At 35.7% G+C, this 20,770-nt stretch overlaps 1 protein-coding gene across 1 annotated transcript; it reads right to left on the bottom strand.

Annotated features, from left to right (window-relative positions):
* Positions 1–13,185: 13,185 nt before the first annotated feature.
* Positions 13,186–13,674, bottom strand: K441DRAFT_519142 (uncharacterized protein; the record flags this gene model as incomplete). Its single annotated transcript, XM_067642129.1, has 2 exons — positions 13,186–13,296; positions 13,564–13,674. Coding segments are annotated over 2 exons (222 nt in total), but the record flags the coding sequence as incomplete, so codon positions are not given.
* Between the last annotated feature and the right edge of the window lie 7,096 nt (positions 13,675–20,770).

Below are 20,770 nucleotides of genomic sequence, written 5' to 3'. Positions count from 1 at the left end.
AAGCTAGAGCCTGGTTATAAAATAGAATCTGGTAATAATAAAGTCGGTAATAAAGTGGCATCTAGTGATAAATTAGATAATAAAGTGGTATTTAGTAATAAAGTAGGTAATAAAGTGGGTAATGAAGTGGGTGATAAAGTAGGTGGTGAAGTGGGTAATAAAGTGGGTGGTGAAGTAGGTAATAAAGTAGATAATATAGGTAATAAAGTGGGTAATGTAGGTAATAAGGTAGGTAATAAAGTGGGTAATAAAGATAATAAAGTAGGATCCAGTAATAAAGATAAAGAGGATAGTAAAAAGGTGGATAGCGAAGACAAGCCTAAAGAGATAAGTATTAATAAAGAAACGATAAACCTCTTAAATACTAAGCCTAAACCTCCTAAGGCCAGGTTTTGGGTTAAGAATGTAATAGAAGCCAAGTTTGGACCTAATATAGAATATACTGCGAGTATTGCTATAGAAGCCGAAAATGGTAGTATTAAGGATATTATTATAGCAAAAAATGCAAATAGTAACTGGAATTAGTATAATAAGACTGGATTACTTAAGAAGCTTAAAATGGAAAGGTTAAAAAAAGGAAATCTAGTTAAAGCGCTTACTAAATTACTTAAGAAGATGAACTTAGGAAAAGGTGGGAAACTAAAGAATTAGTAACTTTCTATTTAACTACTTTCTTTTTAATACTTAAAATGCCACCTATATTTAGAATTCTAGTTAATTAGCTCTAGTCTTCCGCAATCGTAATCTTAAGATATATTTCCCGCATAAGCCCTTCTACAGTTAGTTTAGTTATAAACTCCTCTAGTAAGGAAATATACTATATAGAGGGGCCTTCTCTAAGAATCGGAAATTGCTTTAGCTGTCAGCGCCTTTCCTACGCTAAGAGGGCGATTTAAAGCAGCCTGTTCCCGGGTAACACTATACTAAAACTATACTATATTTAATATTAATATTAATACGTAACTAGCTGCTATTTTCTACTAGTGCTATAACAGCCAGATCTAGAAATATTAAAGAAGTTCCTATATAAAGACCCCTATAAACTTTACAATGACCTAAAGCCCCCTTATATATACTTAAAGAAATTCCCACGTAAATAGCCTTATAAGCGTAGCTATAAGTCTAAGCCCCCTCGCGTAACCTAACTACTCCTCCCTACTAAACTAGAATAGATAAATAACCGCTGTATATAATAAGTAGAGAAATAATTTAAATAAAAAGAAAGCACTATAGAATAATATATTAATACCCTTAAGATATAAATCTATAAGTGCCGTGGTCTTAAATACAACTAATAATTACTAAGGTGGCATACGTTCTAGGTCCGCAAGAAATTCGAAAAATGCTAAATCGTCAGCATAGATTTGCCTTCCACTATCGCTTTTAAGGTAGTGAATAAATTCATCTAAGGAAATACCCAGATCCTCGCGAATACTTCGTAGCTCGCTATAAGTTAAGCAGTTAAAGACTCTAGTGAAATATTATTTAAGTTTAACCCTTTTACTAGCTTCTATTAGAACCCTTTTTTATATTTATATTTTATATTTATAGATTTAAAACCATAAAGTTAAGGACACCGTATTTAATCGTCGCCTATATTTGGTTAATAGTATTGGCCTTGTTATCGATTAACATCTCTTTATTACTGTCTGCCCCTATTTCTTAATCCTTATTACTAAATTCACTTTCCCTACTATCTCTAAAGTCGGTTTCTCTATCTATAAATGCCCACCCACTAATAGAATATCCTTCGCAAAAGGGGTATGCTTAAGAGTAGTAGAATAAGGGCGTATGTCTATAGACCTATTGTGACGGCTCAGACAAATACCCCTAAGTTAAATACGAAGTCGGATTAACTGGAGTTGTTATACCGCCTATATAAGGCGGAGCGCTTATAAAGGGCTTAGCTAGAATACCAATTAAACCTCTAGTAGTGCACTAATAGCTCCTTTACTATAGATTAGGAGCTAATATATAAGATTAACTAGCTAGGATAAGTCTACTGCTTAAGTAGTGTCTTACCCGTAAAGGATATATATTAGGAGAGGATTATATAATGCTATTCCTGCTAAAGGAGGCGTTACTAAGGGGTTATTATTGGCTTCCGATTCTAAGCAAGTTTAAGAAAACAACTAGGTAGATAAAGACGCCTAAATCGATCTAGATTAGAATTCCCTTTAAAATTTCCTACTATATCCTTACATATATGGCAAATATTACCTAGTTACTAGCCCTCTCGGATAGTTTAATTAAAGAATTTAAGTCCCTTATCTTGGAATAAAAGGAACTTAGCTGCTATAGATTATAGAAGCGATATATCTATTAATAGGCAGAGGGCTTTATAGGGCGAAGATTAAAGCGTCGGCGCCTCCTTAAAAGGCTATTTATTTAGGGTAGTAGGGAACTGCAAGCTTTTTAGAGAATAAGTTATAAGACATAAACGAAATTAAGCTACTCTACGTCTGCTTAAAATCGCCGTTAGACTTATAAACAATGCTATACAGAACGCAGAAGATACTACTCCTAAGCAGAATCTAGCGATATTCCTAGTTTTAACTCTAATATAAGGCCGAGCTAAGTGAGCGGTAAAGTATATAGAATATATAATATAGGAAGGGAAAGCATATATTGCCCCAAATAAAATTCTATATATTATATAGATAATAAGAAATAAATTCTATAAACCAACTCTAAGCTGTCTATATTATAAAGCGGTAAAAAAGACCGCAAAAATAAACTATAAGAAAACACTAAGCACTAAACCAATTATTAAGCTGCCTGCTATTGTCTTATAACTAAGTTTATCTAAGGTATAGTCTAAATCAATAAGTACGGCAGAATAGGTTAGTGCTAGGACGGAAACTTAAAGAGGAAGCGGTTCGCAGTTTATAGAATTCGTATAGTTAGTATAAAAGTATCTTATTCCAACCGTTATATTTTTTAAAGACTTAAAAGATAGTACCTAAAAGCTATTTAGAACTAAACCACCTACATTTGCTTATACTAACTTATAAAGTAATAAGTCTAGCCTTTTCGCCTTTAGCAAATACTTAAATAACAAATATTGCTAGTATAATTCCGGCACCTGCTATAAGAATATATACTAATTTAATCTATTATAACATTTTTTATTAAATAAGGGACCTAGGGGATTATACAACCTAGAGAATCGTACGGCCTAAGGGATCGTAGGTTATAGGGGATTATAGGTTATAGGGGATCGTAGGTTATAGGGGATTATATAACCTAAGGGATTATAGGTTATAGGGGATTGTAGGTTATAGGGGATCATAGGTTATAGGGGATCGTGCGATTTAGGGGATCGTGGGTTATAGGGGATTATAGGTTTTATAGGGGATTGTAGGTTATAGGGGATTGTATAACCTAGGGGATTATATAACCTAGGGGATTGTAGGTTATAGGGGATCGTACGACCTAGGGGATTGTATAACTTAGGGGATTGTACGACCTAGGGGATTATAGGTTATAGGGACCGCGGGTTATAGGGGATTGTATAACCTAGGGGATTATAGGTTATAGGGGATCGTGCGACCTATAATAGGTATAGGCCTATTTAGCTATATAATTAAAGCACTAGCATAATCCCTAAGTATACCTAAGGTCTATAAAATGGAGAAATAATATTAACAAGGCCTCTATTTACTTAAAAATTTTCTTATTAAATTTTTTACCATCTAATAGAGCTAGAAAGTAGGGCCTATTTTATACTTTACTAGATTTATTAATAAATTTACTAAAAAGGTAATAAGTTTAGTGGTTTTTAGCGGGGAATTAAATAGGCGACCTAAACCTTTAACGTACTGTATAACCCACGATCCTTTAGGTTGCCCTATCCCTATTTAATCTCGTAATATTAGCGCCAGCGGCGGATTTTTACACGCCAGTACCGCGCGGTTGCGGCGCAGCATTTAAACCTAATAGGCTATATTAACCGTTGTCTACTAACTAAATAGGGCTTAATAAGGGTATAAGCTATTTCGCGATAAATAAGGGCAACTCTACCCTTCTACTTTTGGTTTCTATTTGTGATATTAAATTATATAAGGCTGAAATTGCTATTATAGCTTCTCTAATTGCCGTCGGAATTTTCATTCTTTACTATATATGCGTATTCTCTAAACTATAAAACCGACTATTCTTAGCGTATGCTTGCTTTAAGAGCACTTTAAAAACGTGCTTATAAGTAGTATATTTAGATTTAATACGATTAAAAGCCTATTAAGCAGCCTAGATAACTAATAGATATACTCTAAAGTATAATCCTTTTACGCGGAGGTCTAATAGCAAACGGCCTAACGAAGAGTCCGGCTTAGGCCTACGAAATTTCTTAGAAATATATCTTAAACCTATAATTAAGGAGTAAAGGCGCCTAGAGAGCCGTTAGGCTAAGAAGGAGTTTCTAAGTCCTTAATATACTAGTACTATACCACTAGCTTCTATAACTACTAAAAAGCCTCCCCTTATAGCCTCTAGTTGGCAGATACCTTATAATAAAAGCCTTTAGCCACTATAGGGTACTAGTAAAGAGTCGGCTACTACTAGTAATAGGTTAAAGTTTAAAAACCCTTTATATAAGAGCACTAAAGAGAATAAAGACTTAAATTATATGGAAACTAAGAAATCTATAAAGTCTAAAAGGCAGAAAGCTGTTTTTAAACGTAAAATTCCGATTAAGCATTAGATTCGCGCTGTCCTATTTAGCTTATAAATAAACCTTCTCCTAGTTGCCGTTCCCGTTGGTTTTATAGTTAACTATCTTAATATTAATAGCGTTGCGATATTTGTTATTAACTTTATTACTATCATTCCACTTACTGTAATGCTTAGTTACGCTACTAAAGAGATTGCTTTCCGCGTTAGTAAGATACTTAGTAGTCTTTTAAACGCAACCTTTGGGTATATATTTAGGCCCCTTCTATATCTTATTATTATTTAACCCTAAGTGCAGAAACGCTGTGGAATTAATTATATCTATTTAAGCTCTAGTTAAGAACGAGATTACTATTATTAAGACTTCCTTAGTTAGTAGTATACTTTTAAACTTGCTCCTTATTCTTAGAATATACTTCTTCTTTAAAGGCATTAGCTAAGTAGAGCAGTACTTTAATATTATAGTTATATAGACTGCAGCTAACCTTCTAGCTCTATGTATTAGTAGCCTAATTATTTTAACCGTCTTCTATTCTATACTGTTAAGTAAGTTTAATAAGGACTTTAGACTTTAGATAAATACTAACCTACTTAGCTACGGACTTTAATAGCTCTACTTTTAATTAGGAGCTTTTACACGGAATAGCTATTATTCTTTTAGTTATCTATACTTGCTACCTTATCTTCCAACTAAAGTTATACGCTAAAATATATAATGCTTTTAGCCAAAAGGTTCCTAAGCGTAAATCCTCTAAAGTTAGGGAGGGTAGTGCTTTCTATAAAATCGCGCAAATTGGCGCTAAAACGGCGGCCGTATTTAGAGGTAAAGTAAACTAAGAATAGCTTATGCGGGACTTAAATGCAAAAGTAGAAGATAATAAGATTAATAAGCCCTAATTAACAATCTAGGGTGCACTTGTCACTTTTATAATCTCTACTACTTTAGTTGCCTTCTGCTCTAAATTTATAGTTAATAGCATCAGCAAGGTTACGGTAGGTGGCACTATCTTCACTACCTTTATTAGTCTTATTCTGCTCTTAATTGTTAGCAACGCTGCTAAGTATATAATAGCGGTTATAGTAGCTTATAAGGACAAAATAGATCTAGTAATTGGTGTTGCTATTAGATCTAGTATACAAATTACTCTTCTTATTCTCCCCTTTATTGTTATAGTTAGTTAGATTATAGGCTAGGATTATATAACACTTTATTTTAATACCTTCTAGATTACTATATTATTCGTTACCGTACTCCTAGTAAATTATCTTATCTAAAATAGCAAATCTCGTAAGTTTTTTTTATTTTTTATTTTTTATATTTTTTGCTACCTAGTATTACTTTCACTAACTTTAAATAGATTGGCTTAAAGGAGTCCTTTTTATAGCAATATATCTCATTATAGCCGTTACTAGCTAGTTCTACCCGAAAACGGCCTTAGATCCTTTTTACCGCACTCTATTATAAGTACCTCTTTACTTATCTACTTCTGTCGCTTAAAATTAGTTTAAATTAGCGTTTTTAATAGAGCCTTAGTTAGAGCTAGGCAACTAGGGAGTGAAATAAAGTTTTAGTAGATTTAGTAAATACCCTTCTAGAGTACCCTAAAACATCTTAGTTACCGGTTTAGTTTCTTTTATTTCCTCTTTTTTCTAGGCATATCTTATTAGGTGGTTACTATAACTTAGTCCTTTTATATAACTTTAACTACGATAGTGCGAGGGTGCTTCTACTATTAGTAAATCTATACGTATGCTATATTTCTAGCAAGAAAATATATAGGATAACGGTTTTAAGGGAACAGAAATATTTACGGAAGTGAACTAATTTTAGCGAACTAATGTTAGGTAGTTTAGTCTACTTAATTATAGTGGCATTTTCGCAATTAAAACTTCTAATATACTAGGATTGAATAACTGCATATTTCTAGCTTTATGATTTTAGCCTACTATTTTTTACGAAAGTTATATAGCCGTATTTAATGTTATAATAAGGTAGTATTAGTAACGATAGAGTGATTAAAGAAAATGAAAATTAAACGTTAACGAACTTGGCGCTAAGCTTATACTAAAATAAACTAAATATACTCCCCCTACCTAAAACACCTACCTTATGCGTTAATATTACTATAATATACGCCTTAGAACCTCCAAAAACAGTTAAAATAATAATTTCTATTTTAAACCCTCTGTAAATACCGTGATTATATTAGGGAGGCCCCTAAAGGACGCTGCATCTCTTAAAGGCAATTTTTCTACTATTAGCGGTCTTATCGACCTGTCGCCTACTACCTACTTAGTGGCAATCTGTCGTCGTTAGCTTTACCATCAGCCTATAACTTATATTTACCTTTTTGCCACCTACCTTATATATATATAGTCTCTTTTCTTTATAGCCTCTTTATATAATAGCCGGCTAGGAATTCCTTAAATATCTTAAACTCTACTAATGGTATAAGGGTATTCCACGGGAGAATATAAAGAGTTGAGATTTTTATCTCTACCTCTTTTAAGTTTTTAAAGCTCTCTTTTACATTATATAAAGTTACAGAACGTAGAAGCTATTATGCGTATAAGGTAGGCTAAGGTCCCTAGCGCCCACGCGGGTAAGTAGGGTAAGGGTGGCTAGCTTTATATCGTCCTTATAGTAAATAGAGCTTATAAAACCCGAGAATACCTAGAAGTTGTCCCTGCCCGCCTAATAGGACACGACCTCCGCAAGGGATAAGGTGCCTAAGATAGTAAACTAATATATAGAAACTAGCATACCGTCTATATCTACTATTGCCTAGCGATAGGTATTTAGCAGTACGTCAGCGTACAGGTCATAGATTTGTATTTTCCCCCTAAACTCATACTATAAAAGGTTAGAAACGTTATCCTCCCTTCCCTTAAAGTACTTAAGGAAGTACTTAGAAAGCGGGTGTTGTAAGGCGCCGGTAACACCTAGAGCGTTAAAAAAGTACTACTTAAACGTTATTAGGATAGCCTTATTATCGATAGCGCGTCTTACCCGGGGGACAGAGCTTATGGCGGCCTTATAAAATCTATAACCCCTAGAAAGGTATTTAGCTATAGGCTTATACGTCTTTTAAAGCTCCTACTCCTCCAGCTTGTATTTCTATATCGTTACCTCTCTACGTATAGTAGCCTTGCTATATATATACAGTGCGGCCTATCCGGAGATAAAGTATTAGACGTATATAGTATAGAACTTAGCGAGGTAGCTAATAGACCCTACTGCGCGCGTCGTGCGCTAGAATATAAGCTGGACCTTCTTATAGCCCCTCTTAGTTTTAACGCTCCCTATTACTAAACTAAACTAGTCCTTTAAGTTATACGCGGCGTTAGCCTTGTTATTGCTAGGTGCTTTCTACCACACCTTTAGGGGGCGACTATTACTAGGCCTATAGAATGTCACTTCCTATAGCACGGTTATATTGTATAGTGCCGCTTCTATAGTATGCCTAACCCCCTTACTAAAGCGCTCCTTTACATTATCTATAGGCACCCTAACTGCCATCTCCCTTATATTAAAGAACCTCGCCCTAGAGCGGAAGACCCGTATACTTAATAATAACCCCCTAAGGTAGCTATACGGTACTGTAACTATACCTACGCGCGTGCCAAGGACTAAGTCGTTAAGGTCCTTTGTATAATCATTTCACTTCACCCTATTAGCGGCCAAAATCCTTAACATGTTAGCTATATACTCTATATATAGTAGTATATAGAAGTCCTAGTCGGACTTAGAGGACCTAAACCCTAGGATAATATACTTTAAGGCTTAGGACCCGCTTAAGATATACCCTGTATCCGCTATAACCGCTAAAAGCGATAATAGTTTGGGAAATAAGGGGGCGAGGTATATTAGAGGGTTAGTCCTATCTTTAAAGCACTATCGCACCTTATCTAGATGCCTATTGGGCGAAATGTCTATAACTAGCTATGCCTCTAGTATTGCCAAAAAGCCTATCACTATAGAGATTATCTCCCCCGGCAGACTGTATAAGGCCTAGGCATAGTTATAGGGTCTAAATATTTAAGCTTATACGCTGTCTATAGCTTAGCATAGTCCGCTTTAACGCTAGTTAAAGTATAGCAAAAATTTAACAGCCTAAGCTTTCTTTAACGAATCCCCTATAGGTGCTAATGCCTATATATATTAGTTGACCTTATTAAAATCTAATAGCTGTATAAATCTAATAGCCGAACAATTCTAATAGCCCTACGCTACTAGGCTTATAAGCTTATAACTAAATTAGCGCAAGTAGTAACGTAGACACTTTAGCGTTTACTACTTATACTAACTATAATAATACTTAGCATGTTCTTCGTCAGCGCTATTAGGCCGTAATTAACCCGTCCCCGCCATTCTTTAACAATTAGAGGGGATATTTTTTGGTTCTAGCGTCTTTAGGCCCTATTTTAGCTCAGCTATTAGTACTAATAGTTAGGTACCAGTTTTAGCACCCTATACTACTACGCCGTAAGGACTTTTAGTTGTAATTTTATAAATTTAATTAAAATATAAACCCCTTCCTAAATCTCACTATTGAATATTTCCACGTGTAATACTATGCTAAGGATTACAATATAGATTACTTAAATATAGCGGCTCTACGCCAATTAATTAATCTACGGCTCTAAAATCTAGATCTATAACACTAAAAATAAGCTCTAAGCTACTGATTTTATACTAGCAGAACGAAACTTAATAAGAGATTTAGGTAGTAAACGTAGTAAGACTGGGGTTTAATATGCGAGTTATATAAACGACTTCGCATTAAAAAATCTGGTAGAGTAACCAATATATACAGCATCTCTTCAATTCTAGTAGTTAGCGCAGCTACTTCCACACGGCCTTTTATAGGGGAAATTTTGGTATTTTTGCTATTTAGGGGAAAGTTAACAAAATACGCTAACCACCGGATGCGCCAGGATGCTATACATCGATTCAATTTCAAATTATAAGGCATAGTCTATATATTGGCTTTATCTACTTATATAGCCGTCTAAGTATAGCGTTTAACTATTCTAGGTAAAGCTTACTGCCAAGACTGCTGCCTAAGGTAAGTTAGAGTGGTTACCTTAGTAAGCTCAGACGTAATTCTATTAGTGCGGATTTTTAATCAGTCTGCAAGCGGACTAACTATGTTTTTATAAAACCACTAGAATTATATACAAAGTGGTTTTATTCTATTTAACTACGGTTATTACGTCTAGAAGTAATAGCTAAATACTTCTTACTTTAACTTTCGGTTAAGCTTCTTTTGAGAATTATTAAGTATCTTAATAGTTTTTCTATATTTGCTATACGTCGTACTTATAAACAGTTTTATAACGTGGCTAAGTTAGTTTAGTCTATTAATTTTAGTCTAGGACGGTTTGTTACTAATTCCTAAAGTTTTAGAACTATTATAAGGGATAACGGCGCTATCGTTGCTGGAGCCTTACCTTTGTAGTTTTTTGCGAGGTAGGTATAGACATTATCTTCTATAGATGTCTTTATTTTAAAGGGGAAGTCGGTAATAAAGCTAAGCCGTTATTTAGTTAATAAGGAGGGTTATTACTTTAAACAAAGTAACTAAGAAGTAGTTAGGTTTCCCGTTGCTTATAACGTACTTAAAACTAATTAATGTTTTAGTTATAACGGTTTATTAGAACGCGTTCTTAAAATAAGTTAATTATAAACCTTATCGCGGTTAATCACGATTCTATTATTTGGATTATTGTAAACTTTTATAGCACTACTATAATAAGTTTGATTATATAGAACTGGGCCTATTATCTATTCCCAAGGACTACCTTTAAGCGTTAAGGTATATTCCTGTTAAAGTTAGGTAGGACGTTAGAAGACTTATTAGGATTTTCGACCCATAATATGCTTAATAAGTATTACGACTATAGTTTTAAGTTAAATTATTATTTAGTAGATTATAAGGTATTTAAAGCAAGGGGAGTTAGAGATTCCTAATATTAGATAATATCCCTAGGGGAACCTAAAGAAGAGGAAGAGAAGGGGACGAAGTATAAAGAGCCTATAAGGTTTGCTCTTGGTAAAAATCGCGTTATATTATTAAAAAGAAAAGTTATACTAGATTAGATGTAACACCACTCTATAAAGGGCTATATTGGGTAAATAAATCCTAAGGAGAGTTTAACTCTAAATTATTAACTACCTACTAACTATTTATATTAGTTTCTAATTATACTTTAGTTATATTAGTTATAGAAACAGGAGACGAAGTTTCCTATATAAAGTAGAGCGTAGCTTATAAGTAAGAACAATAAGGAGTATAAGTTAGTGGCTTAACTGCTCCAAATAAGGACCTAGAGGACTTTCTTAGGGAGCGCTGGGAAACGTAATATGATTATTTTTAACAAAAAAGGTTAGCGATATCCGCTTACGGATATATATATATCCGCTAATTAATTCTATATATAACGTAATTAAGGGGTTAATGGGCCAGATGGGTTAGTAGGCCACCTTAAAAATTAGAAAATTTATACTTTAACGTCTTAACAACCACTTAATAATAAATTCTAATAATTTAGATTTGGACTTCTATAGCTTCTATTAAAGTTATATAGTAATTAGTTTAGTGGTTTTTAANATATAGTAATTTNGCTTTAATTTGGCCCCCAAATTATAATATCTTAAAAACTACTAAACTAATTATTATGCAACTTTAATAGAAGCTATAGAGTGTATATAAAAGTCCAAATCTAAATTACTAGAATTTATTATTAAGTGGTTGTTAAGATATTAAAGTATAAATATTCTAATTTTTGGTGAGTTTCGAGCTGGCCTACTAACCCCTTAATTACATTATAGTCTAAGCTTACTAAGGTAAGGTCTAAGGGACTTTTATAAAGTTTCTTAGGCGATCTAACTTATTTTATATATAGAGCAGTTACCCTTTTTAACGAAATTGATCTACCCCCCTATAACAGCTATTATCTTAAAAATACCGTTAAATTAATCCGTAGAAGCAGCTCTATAATCAATAAGTATATCTACTTTATACGCCTCTATAATATCTAGTAAAAAGCGCCGCCAAACGGGCAATATGTTAATTAAATCACCTACAGCCTACCCAAATAATAACCACCTAAGGACTTTAAGCTGCTTATTACTACTATCTTAGGGGGCTATAAACATAGTTATAAAAATTAAACGCGAAGGGGAAGTAAAGAAGGTATATATTTTCTATCTTGGTACTAATAGTATCTATTAAAATACCTTAAGTCGGTTTGTTGTAAGTAAGGGGATTATAGTTTAAAGGCGGATAATACGCTTACGCGCGTAAGCGGAAGAATCTAGAGGCTTTAGAACCGAGTTAATCTAAAGCCTCAATCTAATCTAGAGGTGACTATTTAGTCAATTTAGCGACTTTCTAATCTAAAGCTCCTCTAGATTAGCAACCGCGTTAAATTCGCATACTTTACTGTATATAGTAGTTAAACCTAAGGTCTTAGCGTTAGATTAATCTGGAGCTTTTTTTTTCTAAATTAATCGTTAAGTCAAATCTAAAGCTCTGCTCGTGTACCCGTCCAATTACCTACTATACCCCTACCGCCCTCACTAACAATAGTATTACTACTGCAGCTATAGGCCCTATACGACGTCCTCTTTTTAATCCTTACTATCGCCGTTTAGATCTAACTAGTTAGTATTTATACTTAATATAGAGGTAGAAGACGTTGCTAATTTTAATTAATTTAACTTCTTACCTAAAACTCCCTTCTTTGTCTGCTATACCTATATAATATTAGAGTCTAAGAACAAAACAAGTGATATTGTTTTAGTAATTAGAAGTTTAACGTATTTCTAAATTAGTACCTTAGTATAAATACTTAAATGCTTTAACTAAAACCCGTAAATTTAAGTGAGTAATTTATAAAAATTGCGCGTATAGCATTACTATAATAAACTTTAGATATATATATATAGACTAGGAAGTCCTTATATTACATTAGTTATTAATATAGGTAGTCTTTTTTAGGGCTGTAAAGAGGTATATAAAGAGTCTATTGCCTAAGACAAGAACCCCACAGCATACTTTCCTATTATCTCCTAACTATATATCTCTATTTATCGTTAGTAAAGAGACCGTAACATGCGCATTTATAGGCATATTGGTTACTTACCTACCTTTTAGCTTTAAAAATAAGGAATAATAATAAAAACAAAGTAGCTATTATAAGGTGGTAATAAAGTCTTTAGATATCTATTATATACTATCTAGTATAATTCTAACGTAGACTTATATTGTTCTCGCTGGTAGAGAAGATAAGCTAAGTAATATACGCTAGTAAGCGTATATAAATGCTTTAGCCTAAGTACCTTCTTATATCCTTCTAGTGCCCGCTAGTGTATTACTTTGGCCTCTTTGTACTTGCCCTAGCTCTTTAATACTAACTTAAGGTTGCTAACGCTAGTAAGTATATCTAGATACTCGCGCCTAAGCACCTTCTTAGACCCTTTTTGTACTTGCCCTAGCTCTATAATACCGACCTAAAGTTACTAACGCTAGTAAGTGTAGATGGATGCTCGCGCTTAAGTACTTTCTCTCCTACTTCTAGCGCCCGCCAATATATTACTTTAGCCTCTTTATACTTGCCCTAGCTCTCTAACACTAACCTAAGGTTGCTAACGCTAGTAAGTATAGATAGATGCTCGCGCTTAAGCACCTTCTCTCTTACTTCTAGCGCCCGCTAATATATTACTTTAACCTCTTTATACTTACCCTAGCTCTCTAACACCTACCTAAGGTTATTAACGCTAGTGAGCGTATCTAGATACTTGCGCCTAAGCACCTTCTTAGATCCTTCTAGCGCCCGCTAGTATATCGCTTCGGCCTCTTTATACTTGCCTTAGCTTAACAATACTAACCTAAGGTTGTCGGCACTGGTAAGCGTGTCTAGATACTCTAGCCTAAGCACCTTCTTACATCTTTTTAGCGCCCGCCGATGCATTGCTTCGGCCTCTTTATACTTACCCTACCTTAACAATACTAACCTAAGGTTGTTAACGCTAGTGAGTGTATTTAAATGCTCTGCTCCTAGAGTAACCTCCCTTACCTTTGAAGCGTTTTGGCCTATCTCCTACGCTACCTAGTAGTTCCCTATATTGCCTATATACCATATAGCCTTAAAAAGGACTAACGCCCACGCCTCTAGCGCGCCGCCACTGGCTAGTTAACTCGCTACCGCTACTTAAGCGTATAAAAACAGCGCTTAATATACTTTTTAGTTCTTATACTATCCCACTAGGTAACTGCCATCTATAAGTATAACGTACTTCTCCCTCTAGCCTTTTAGCTCGCCCTATAGCTCTAACCATTTCCTTATTAAAAACTGTATAAGTTAGTATATCTTAAAATAATACCCGTCTATATCTGTTACAACTAAAGAGAAACTCATTAACGTATTTAAATCATCCTTAAAATCAGCGCTAGCATTATTATCCTCTTAATAGCGGCCACTGAGCAAAGACTCTGGAATTCCCTATTAATTAAAAAGACTTATAAGCGATAACAGCTATATTGCTAAAGGCCTCGCTCTGTAGATATACTTAAAAGATATCTACCAGGTAGCAATAATAGAGTTTAACGCCGTACCGTCCCTTTAAAAGTCCTTAATGTCTATATCCAGCAGTTTTGCTCTATCTCGGTTACCCTTATAAAGATCCTATAGATACCTTAACATTATAGCACGTGGCGCTCTCTAGCTAATATAAGCGGCGGCCTAGGTAATAGCAAGGGGTATATAGTTAAGCGCCTTAACTAGCGTAACCGTATTGTCCTATTTAAGGCTCCCTTTAAGCTTATTTTAGAGTAGGGCTAAAGCGCGTACTTAGTCTATTAGATAAACTCTAATAATATCCACGTAGCTTCCCGTTAGTTAAAAGGCGACATTTTAGCTCCGGGAGGTGATAAGGATAGACCTATTTAGTAATTAAGGCAGAAACTTTAGCAACGCGGCTGCTATATTACTAGAACTATTATCTTTCCTACCTTTACATCTCTTTAACGGGCGGGAGAAGACACCTAGATTGTCTATATTGTTAATAATTATTACCTAGTAACTATATACCTTATTATATAGCCAGCTATAGATAAGCTTTAGAATATCCACATCTAGCTAGTTATAGCCAGGAAGCTTAGCTTGTTTGGCGATTTTCTAATAGCCTTCCTTAAACCTTACTATACTGCTTATATATACCTAAAAGACCTAGGTAGCTAGGGATCTTTCTTATACCTAGTACGCGTACTTGACGGTAAGCTGCAACTTTCTTTCGAGCTTGTTAGTTTATGCCCTTAGGAGAATACTACGCTTATTGCCTACCTAACGCCACTAAGGCTAATAAGTGCTACTCTAGACGCAGACTATTGGCTCTTACTATGTATTTTAATAAGGATCTCGCGGTTTACAAAACGTGGATTATACTAGAAAGAAACGGTAGAGGACAAAGCGGGTAGTAGTAGGGTTCGGTCTATTAAGATTGGGCTATTAGAATGTAGATATACTACCTAGGACACAAGAGTTATACCTACTAAGGGCCTTAGTGTGTATGCGGCGGCGTAGTGGTATATTAGCGTCTGGATATACCCCCAGACCACTACTATTATCTTCTCTACCTTTACGTTATACTAAAGGCTCCTAAGCGCCTTCCTGCCTCTTATAGCCTAAGAGTCGCCCAATATAGGCAGCGCTTTCACAATTATATCGTCTAGCAACTGTATTTATATTCTACACCCTTTAACAGTAGGAATAAGCGCCTTTTTAGAGTTATCTTATATAGATTTAGTATTAATCACCGCTTTAGTTTAATAGAGGGCATCTAGTAGCACGGGCAGCTCGGCTTTAATATGGTGGAATACTTCTAGGATGTCTTCTAGCCCGGACTAATATTCTTTAAGACGTTTTAGAACCCGGGAGCTAAAGTCAACGAGCTGGATTATGTTGGCGACGATACTAACTACGGCTAGCGCTTCCGCTATCTTATCGCAACAATTCTCAATATAAGAGGTAAGCTCCTTCTATATAAAGAAAAGAGTAGTTATATTTATAGGAGGGTGTTAAGAATACAAACGGTATTTAGTAGAGCTCTATAGGTAGGATATTAGGGGAGGTAAGCTATACTAGGCTGAATAAGGTAGGCTATATAAGCTAAAGCAGAACACCTCTATAAGGGGGTAACATAAATAGGTTAGACGCCCCCCCTACTAGTATAGTAAACAAAATAACCTAGTCCCGCTATGTCACTTTAGACTCGCTTATTTCTTGACCTATACTAGTAGGGGGGGCGTCTAAGGCATTAATATTACCCCCTTATATGCTAGGCCAAATACGACAGAAACTAATAGTATAGTAAGCAGGTTGTAGTATATAGCTAACTAGGTATTATAGCGCGCTATAGATAATATAAGGTAAGCAGGAGGATTACTAATATATAAGCTTAGGGTATACTTAGTCCGCTAGCGGACGCTAAGACGGCACTTACTAAAAACTCGCGAGAGCTAATAAAAAGGGTAGCCGACCCGCTTCGGTCACACCCTTATAGGGGTCTTGACGATAAGATACCATCTTTTAAAAGAGGAGGATATTTATCTTAGATATTCTTTTATTCAAATCCTAGTCCTTTATTTAGCTAGTTCCCGCTATAAGGCGGCCCCTACGGCCCACCAAACGAAGCCCTAAAGCCCTAATAGCTGCTTTAACCCCTAAACGCGTATTAGCAACACCACCTCTAGACCTGCTAGTAGCTCCACTAAGACAGATAAGGAAACCGAGCGCGAAGGTATAAGAGGCCTAGCAGTCGCTAAGGACACGAACCTAAAGATTAGTATAGTTTAAACAGTAGACAACCGCACTATAAACCGGACTATAAGCTACACAGCATATACTGCCTTCATTCCCTATAGTAAGAATCTCTGCCTTATCCAAACGTAAAGGAGGAGGTATTAACCATAACGAATTTTATCAACTTATTAAAAGCCTTAGAGAAACTATAGCATAGTAAAGCAATATTATCACAAACCAGAATAGCATTATTAAGAGCATTAGAAATGATTTAGAAGATATTAAATCGGAATAGCAAAGCCTTAAAAAGCAAAACGCTAAACTCTAAAAGGCTATTTGGTCCTTGCGAGCGCAACTAAACACTCCCTTAGCTCCAACACAATTATAGGTATTAGTAGCGGCTAGTAGAGGCACAGTAGGGGTAGAGGTAACTCTGCTACAAACAACAAACGCTAGAAACTCTAAGGAACCCAATTAGCAGCTAGTGATAAACGTTAGCCAAGCGGGTAAGAAAACAATAAAGAAGGTAGCTACTATTAAAGTAGTAAAGCAAACCATTATATAAGGTATAAAGGATGTTAACAGGCTTATAGGAGCTATACTTAAGGACTTCCGCGTATAGCAAACAAGAGATAGCGCGAGCATTATTAGATTCTCAGTGGAAAAAGATAAAGAAGCTGCGTTTAGGCAGACAATTACCCAATAGCTCGCACCGCATATCCCTAAGGCGAGGCTTATTAGACCCAAGTAGTATACAATTAAGGCAAACTAGGTTAAAGTACCCTTAACAATAAACATTAACAGTAGAAAAGTAAGTAAGTCAGCTATAGAGCGCTTTAGGGTAGAGAATGGTATAGAGGTATATATAATAAGATAGCTCGGATAACTAAGGCCGCGTAGCTAGCATGCGTTAATAATTATTAAAGTGGTAACAAAAGAGGATATAGAGAAGCTGCTCACGTCAAACAACGTATTATTTAGGGGAGGTACGGTTATTATATCGCCATTTAAGGAGCGACGCACCCCTATAGCATACTATAAATATAGAAGGTTTAGATATAGGGCTAGAGACTATACGCGACCTAACACGTGCGAAATATATAGGCGGGAAGGCTATCTCTGGTGCGAGACGGTTAACCTACACTACGTAAACTATTAGGGTCCTTACTAAGCCTTATACCGTAAATACCTAGCATATAGGAAAGAGATGGACAGAATTCTTACATAATAGTGTTATAAATAGAGAACTTTAGATCCTCTAGGCAAATATAAAAAAGTGTAGGAAAGCGCAGCATGCGCTACACAATAATGAAGCGCTAGCGGACTTCCACTTCATTCTAGGTCAGAAACCTTACTGCTTTCTCTTAGATAGGGAAGTAGTGCTAGCTAGCTCAAATCCTAAGTAGATAAGGTTTATCCCAATAGGCAGGAAGTAGTGGTTTCCCCTAATTAGGTTATATATCTAGGCATCTAAAGAGCTAGCAGCTATACAGCTGTAGGTAAATTTAGCAGACATTATAGTAGTAGTAGCGCACGTCGGCTAAAGGAGACTTATAATTATGTCGGTATATATTCCAGACAGATATTTAAAAAGAACTAAAAAAGAGAACCTAAAGGAGCTCTTTAGTAGGCTAGAGATAATTAATAGTCTAATCTAGGGTAAACTACTGCGCGACCTATACACCGAGGTAGTAATTATAGGTAACTTTAATCGGCACAATCCGCTATAGGGAGGAAGTTATATTAGTACCACACTAACGCAGGAAGAAAGCGCGCTAATTATTAACTTTATAGCGGACCAGTTACTCCAGAGCTTACTTCTAGTAGGAATACCTATATTTAAAAGCGACGCGGGGCGAATATTAACAATTAACCTTATACTTATAACCCCAGGCCTAGCAAATAAACTAGTAAAGTGCGCTATCTAAAAGCATAAGTACGGGTTAGACTATAAAGCCATCTATACTAGCTTTTAGGTCAACACAAATATACAGGAGAGCTAAGAGAGGCTACTTATTAAGAATACAAACTGGGACAAGATTTAAGAAGACGTAAAGCAATAAAAAAAAATAGGATTCCCTACAGAAAATATAGACGAAATGGTTAACTACCTTAACAGGTAAGTTAATAAAGCCCTTAAAACACACTGCTAGCGGGCCAAACTATTATTATATATAAAAAGAGGGTGGAACGAAGACCTTACAGCGTTAAGGAAGTTATATATATACTAGAGGAATAGGAATAGTACGATGCAGAGGCAAGAAAGGGAAGACCCTAAGCTATATAATATTGCAGTAAGAGCGAAGAAGCTCTTCTATAGGACTATTCAGTAATATAGGAAGCTCCATTAAAACAAGTTCCTTAGTAACAGTAACAATATATAAAAAGCGTCGAAGTACCTTAATCCGCAGGCTATATCCGCGTTTACTAAAATACCACTAATTAAGAAAGACAGAGGATAGGAAGAGGTTGTTACGGAGAACCATAATATTGCAAGAGAACTACTCCAGGCATTCTTTCCAGTCCCGCCACCGTGCGAATAAGAGGAGGACGCTATAGCTAGCTATAACTAACTGCCGTAGAAGCCTATCGCCAAACATAAGGTCAAGGTAGCTGTATTTAAGGCTAGCCCAGATAAGGCTTCTAGAAGGGACAGCCTACCAGCCAGGGTATGGCGAAAGCTATAGCCTATACTAAGCGGTAAAATTACCACTCTTTTTACCAAATTATTTAAGATAGGAAAAGTACTACATGAATAAAAGGTAGTAAAGATTGTACCGCTACAGAAGCTAAAGCGGGGGGACTATATAGTAGCAAATAACTATAGGCCGATCTCCCTCCTCCTAACGCTAGGAAAAGCACTTAAATCGCTAGTGGTGGAGAGGATAGCATACCTAGTAGAGGAATATAGCCTACTATTTAAGACACACTTTAGAGCTAGAAAGCAAAGGTTAACAATATATACGCTATTATATCTCTACAAGGACGTATTTAAAGCATAAAGAGGAAAGAAGACGCTATCTTTAGTATTATTTAATATTAAGGGTATATACAATAATATAGCTATAGAGCCGGAAATCAGGAGATTACGGCAGCAACAAATACCTTAAATAATTATATAATGGGTGTAGAACTTTTATATAAACCGTCAAGCCTATATCCTAGTTAATAGATATACATTAAAGGTACAGGCGCTCCCGCAGGCGGGTCTTCCATAGGAATTAGCACTGGCCCTAATACTCTTTCTATTCTTTAACGCGGATCTTATATAAAGCACACCCAGAAATAGCAGCTCTATAGCCTTTATTAACAACTACTCAGTATAGGTTATAGGCCCTATAGCGGAGGAAAACACGTAGATTATCTAGGGTAAGATTATACCGATGCTTAAGAAATAGGAAAGGACTAGTGGAGCTTAATTTAAAGTAAAGAAAACGTTATTTATCCACCTTACTAGATATAAAGAAGCGGGCAGGGATACTACCACGCCGCTCCAATTTAAAGGAAAAGGAATCCCCCCAATATAAAAAATTAAGATCCTTAGGGTAATTCTTAATAAGGAGCTACGGTTTAAGGTATACCTAGCAGATAAGGTAGGCAAAGCCACTAAGGTAGCGCTAGCATTGCGTAGATTAAAGGGACTATAGTTTAAGAGCGTTAAGCAGCTAGCTAAGAGCTCGGTCCTACTAGTAGTAGACTACGCGTCGCTAATATAGTACCCGCTTGCAATATAAGAGTTAAAGTAGCTCCTCTAGCAGGCGTAGAGGATCACGGCACAAGCTATTATTAGGGGGTTCCGCACTATTGCTCTACTAATAGCGGAGGTAGAAGCAGGCTTGCTCCCTTTTAAGTAAAGGCTGCGTAACCAGGCCATTACGTTCTGGGTATTAATTAATAAACTAGGCAAATTACATCCTTATTAGATAATTCAAAGACAGAGGCTTTGTAGACGGCACCAATCACCGCTTTAAAGGACAGCAAAAATATATAAGGACGTCTGGGTAAATAGGGTGCTAGAGGTCAAACCGTATATATACCCGCTATAGGTGGCTAAGCCCAATATAGTAATATATAAGGACGAAGAGTATACTTAAGCTATTATTAAAGACTATAAGCTAGGGCAGGTTAATATATACGTTAATATATTAGTACGCAACAGCAGGGTAGGAGTTAGCGTGTATGCTACGCTATCTAAAGCAACGCTTTTGAAAATAGTAGCAAGCTTTAATTAGGCCAACGCCCACCTTATAGAGCTTTTAGCAATTAGCGAGGTAGCCAACTAGCTATAAAA

The sequence above is a fragment of the Cenococcum geophilum genome, assembly GCF_001692895.1.
Source record: "Cenococcum geophilum 1.58 unplaced genomic scaffold K441scaffold_11, whole genome shotgun sequence".
Classification (NCBI taxonomy): domain Eukaryota; kingdom Fungi; phylum Ascomycota; class Dothideomycetes; order Gloniales; family Gloniaceae; genus Cenococcum; species Cenococcum geophilum.
The sequence above is the reverse complement of the archived record's forward strand: the minus strand, read 5'-3'. Positions and strand labels throughout refer to the sequence as shown.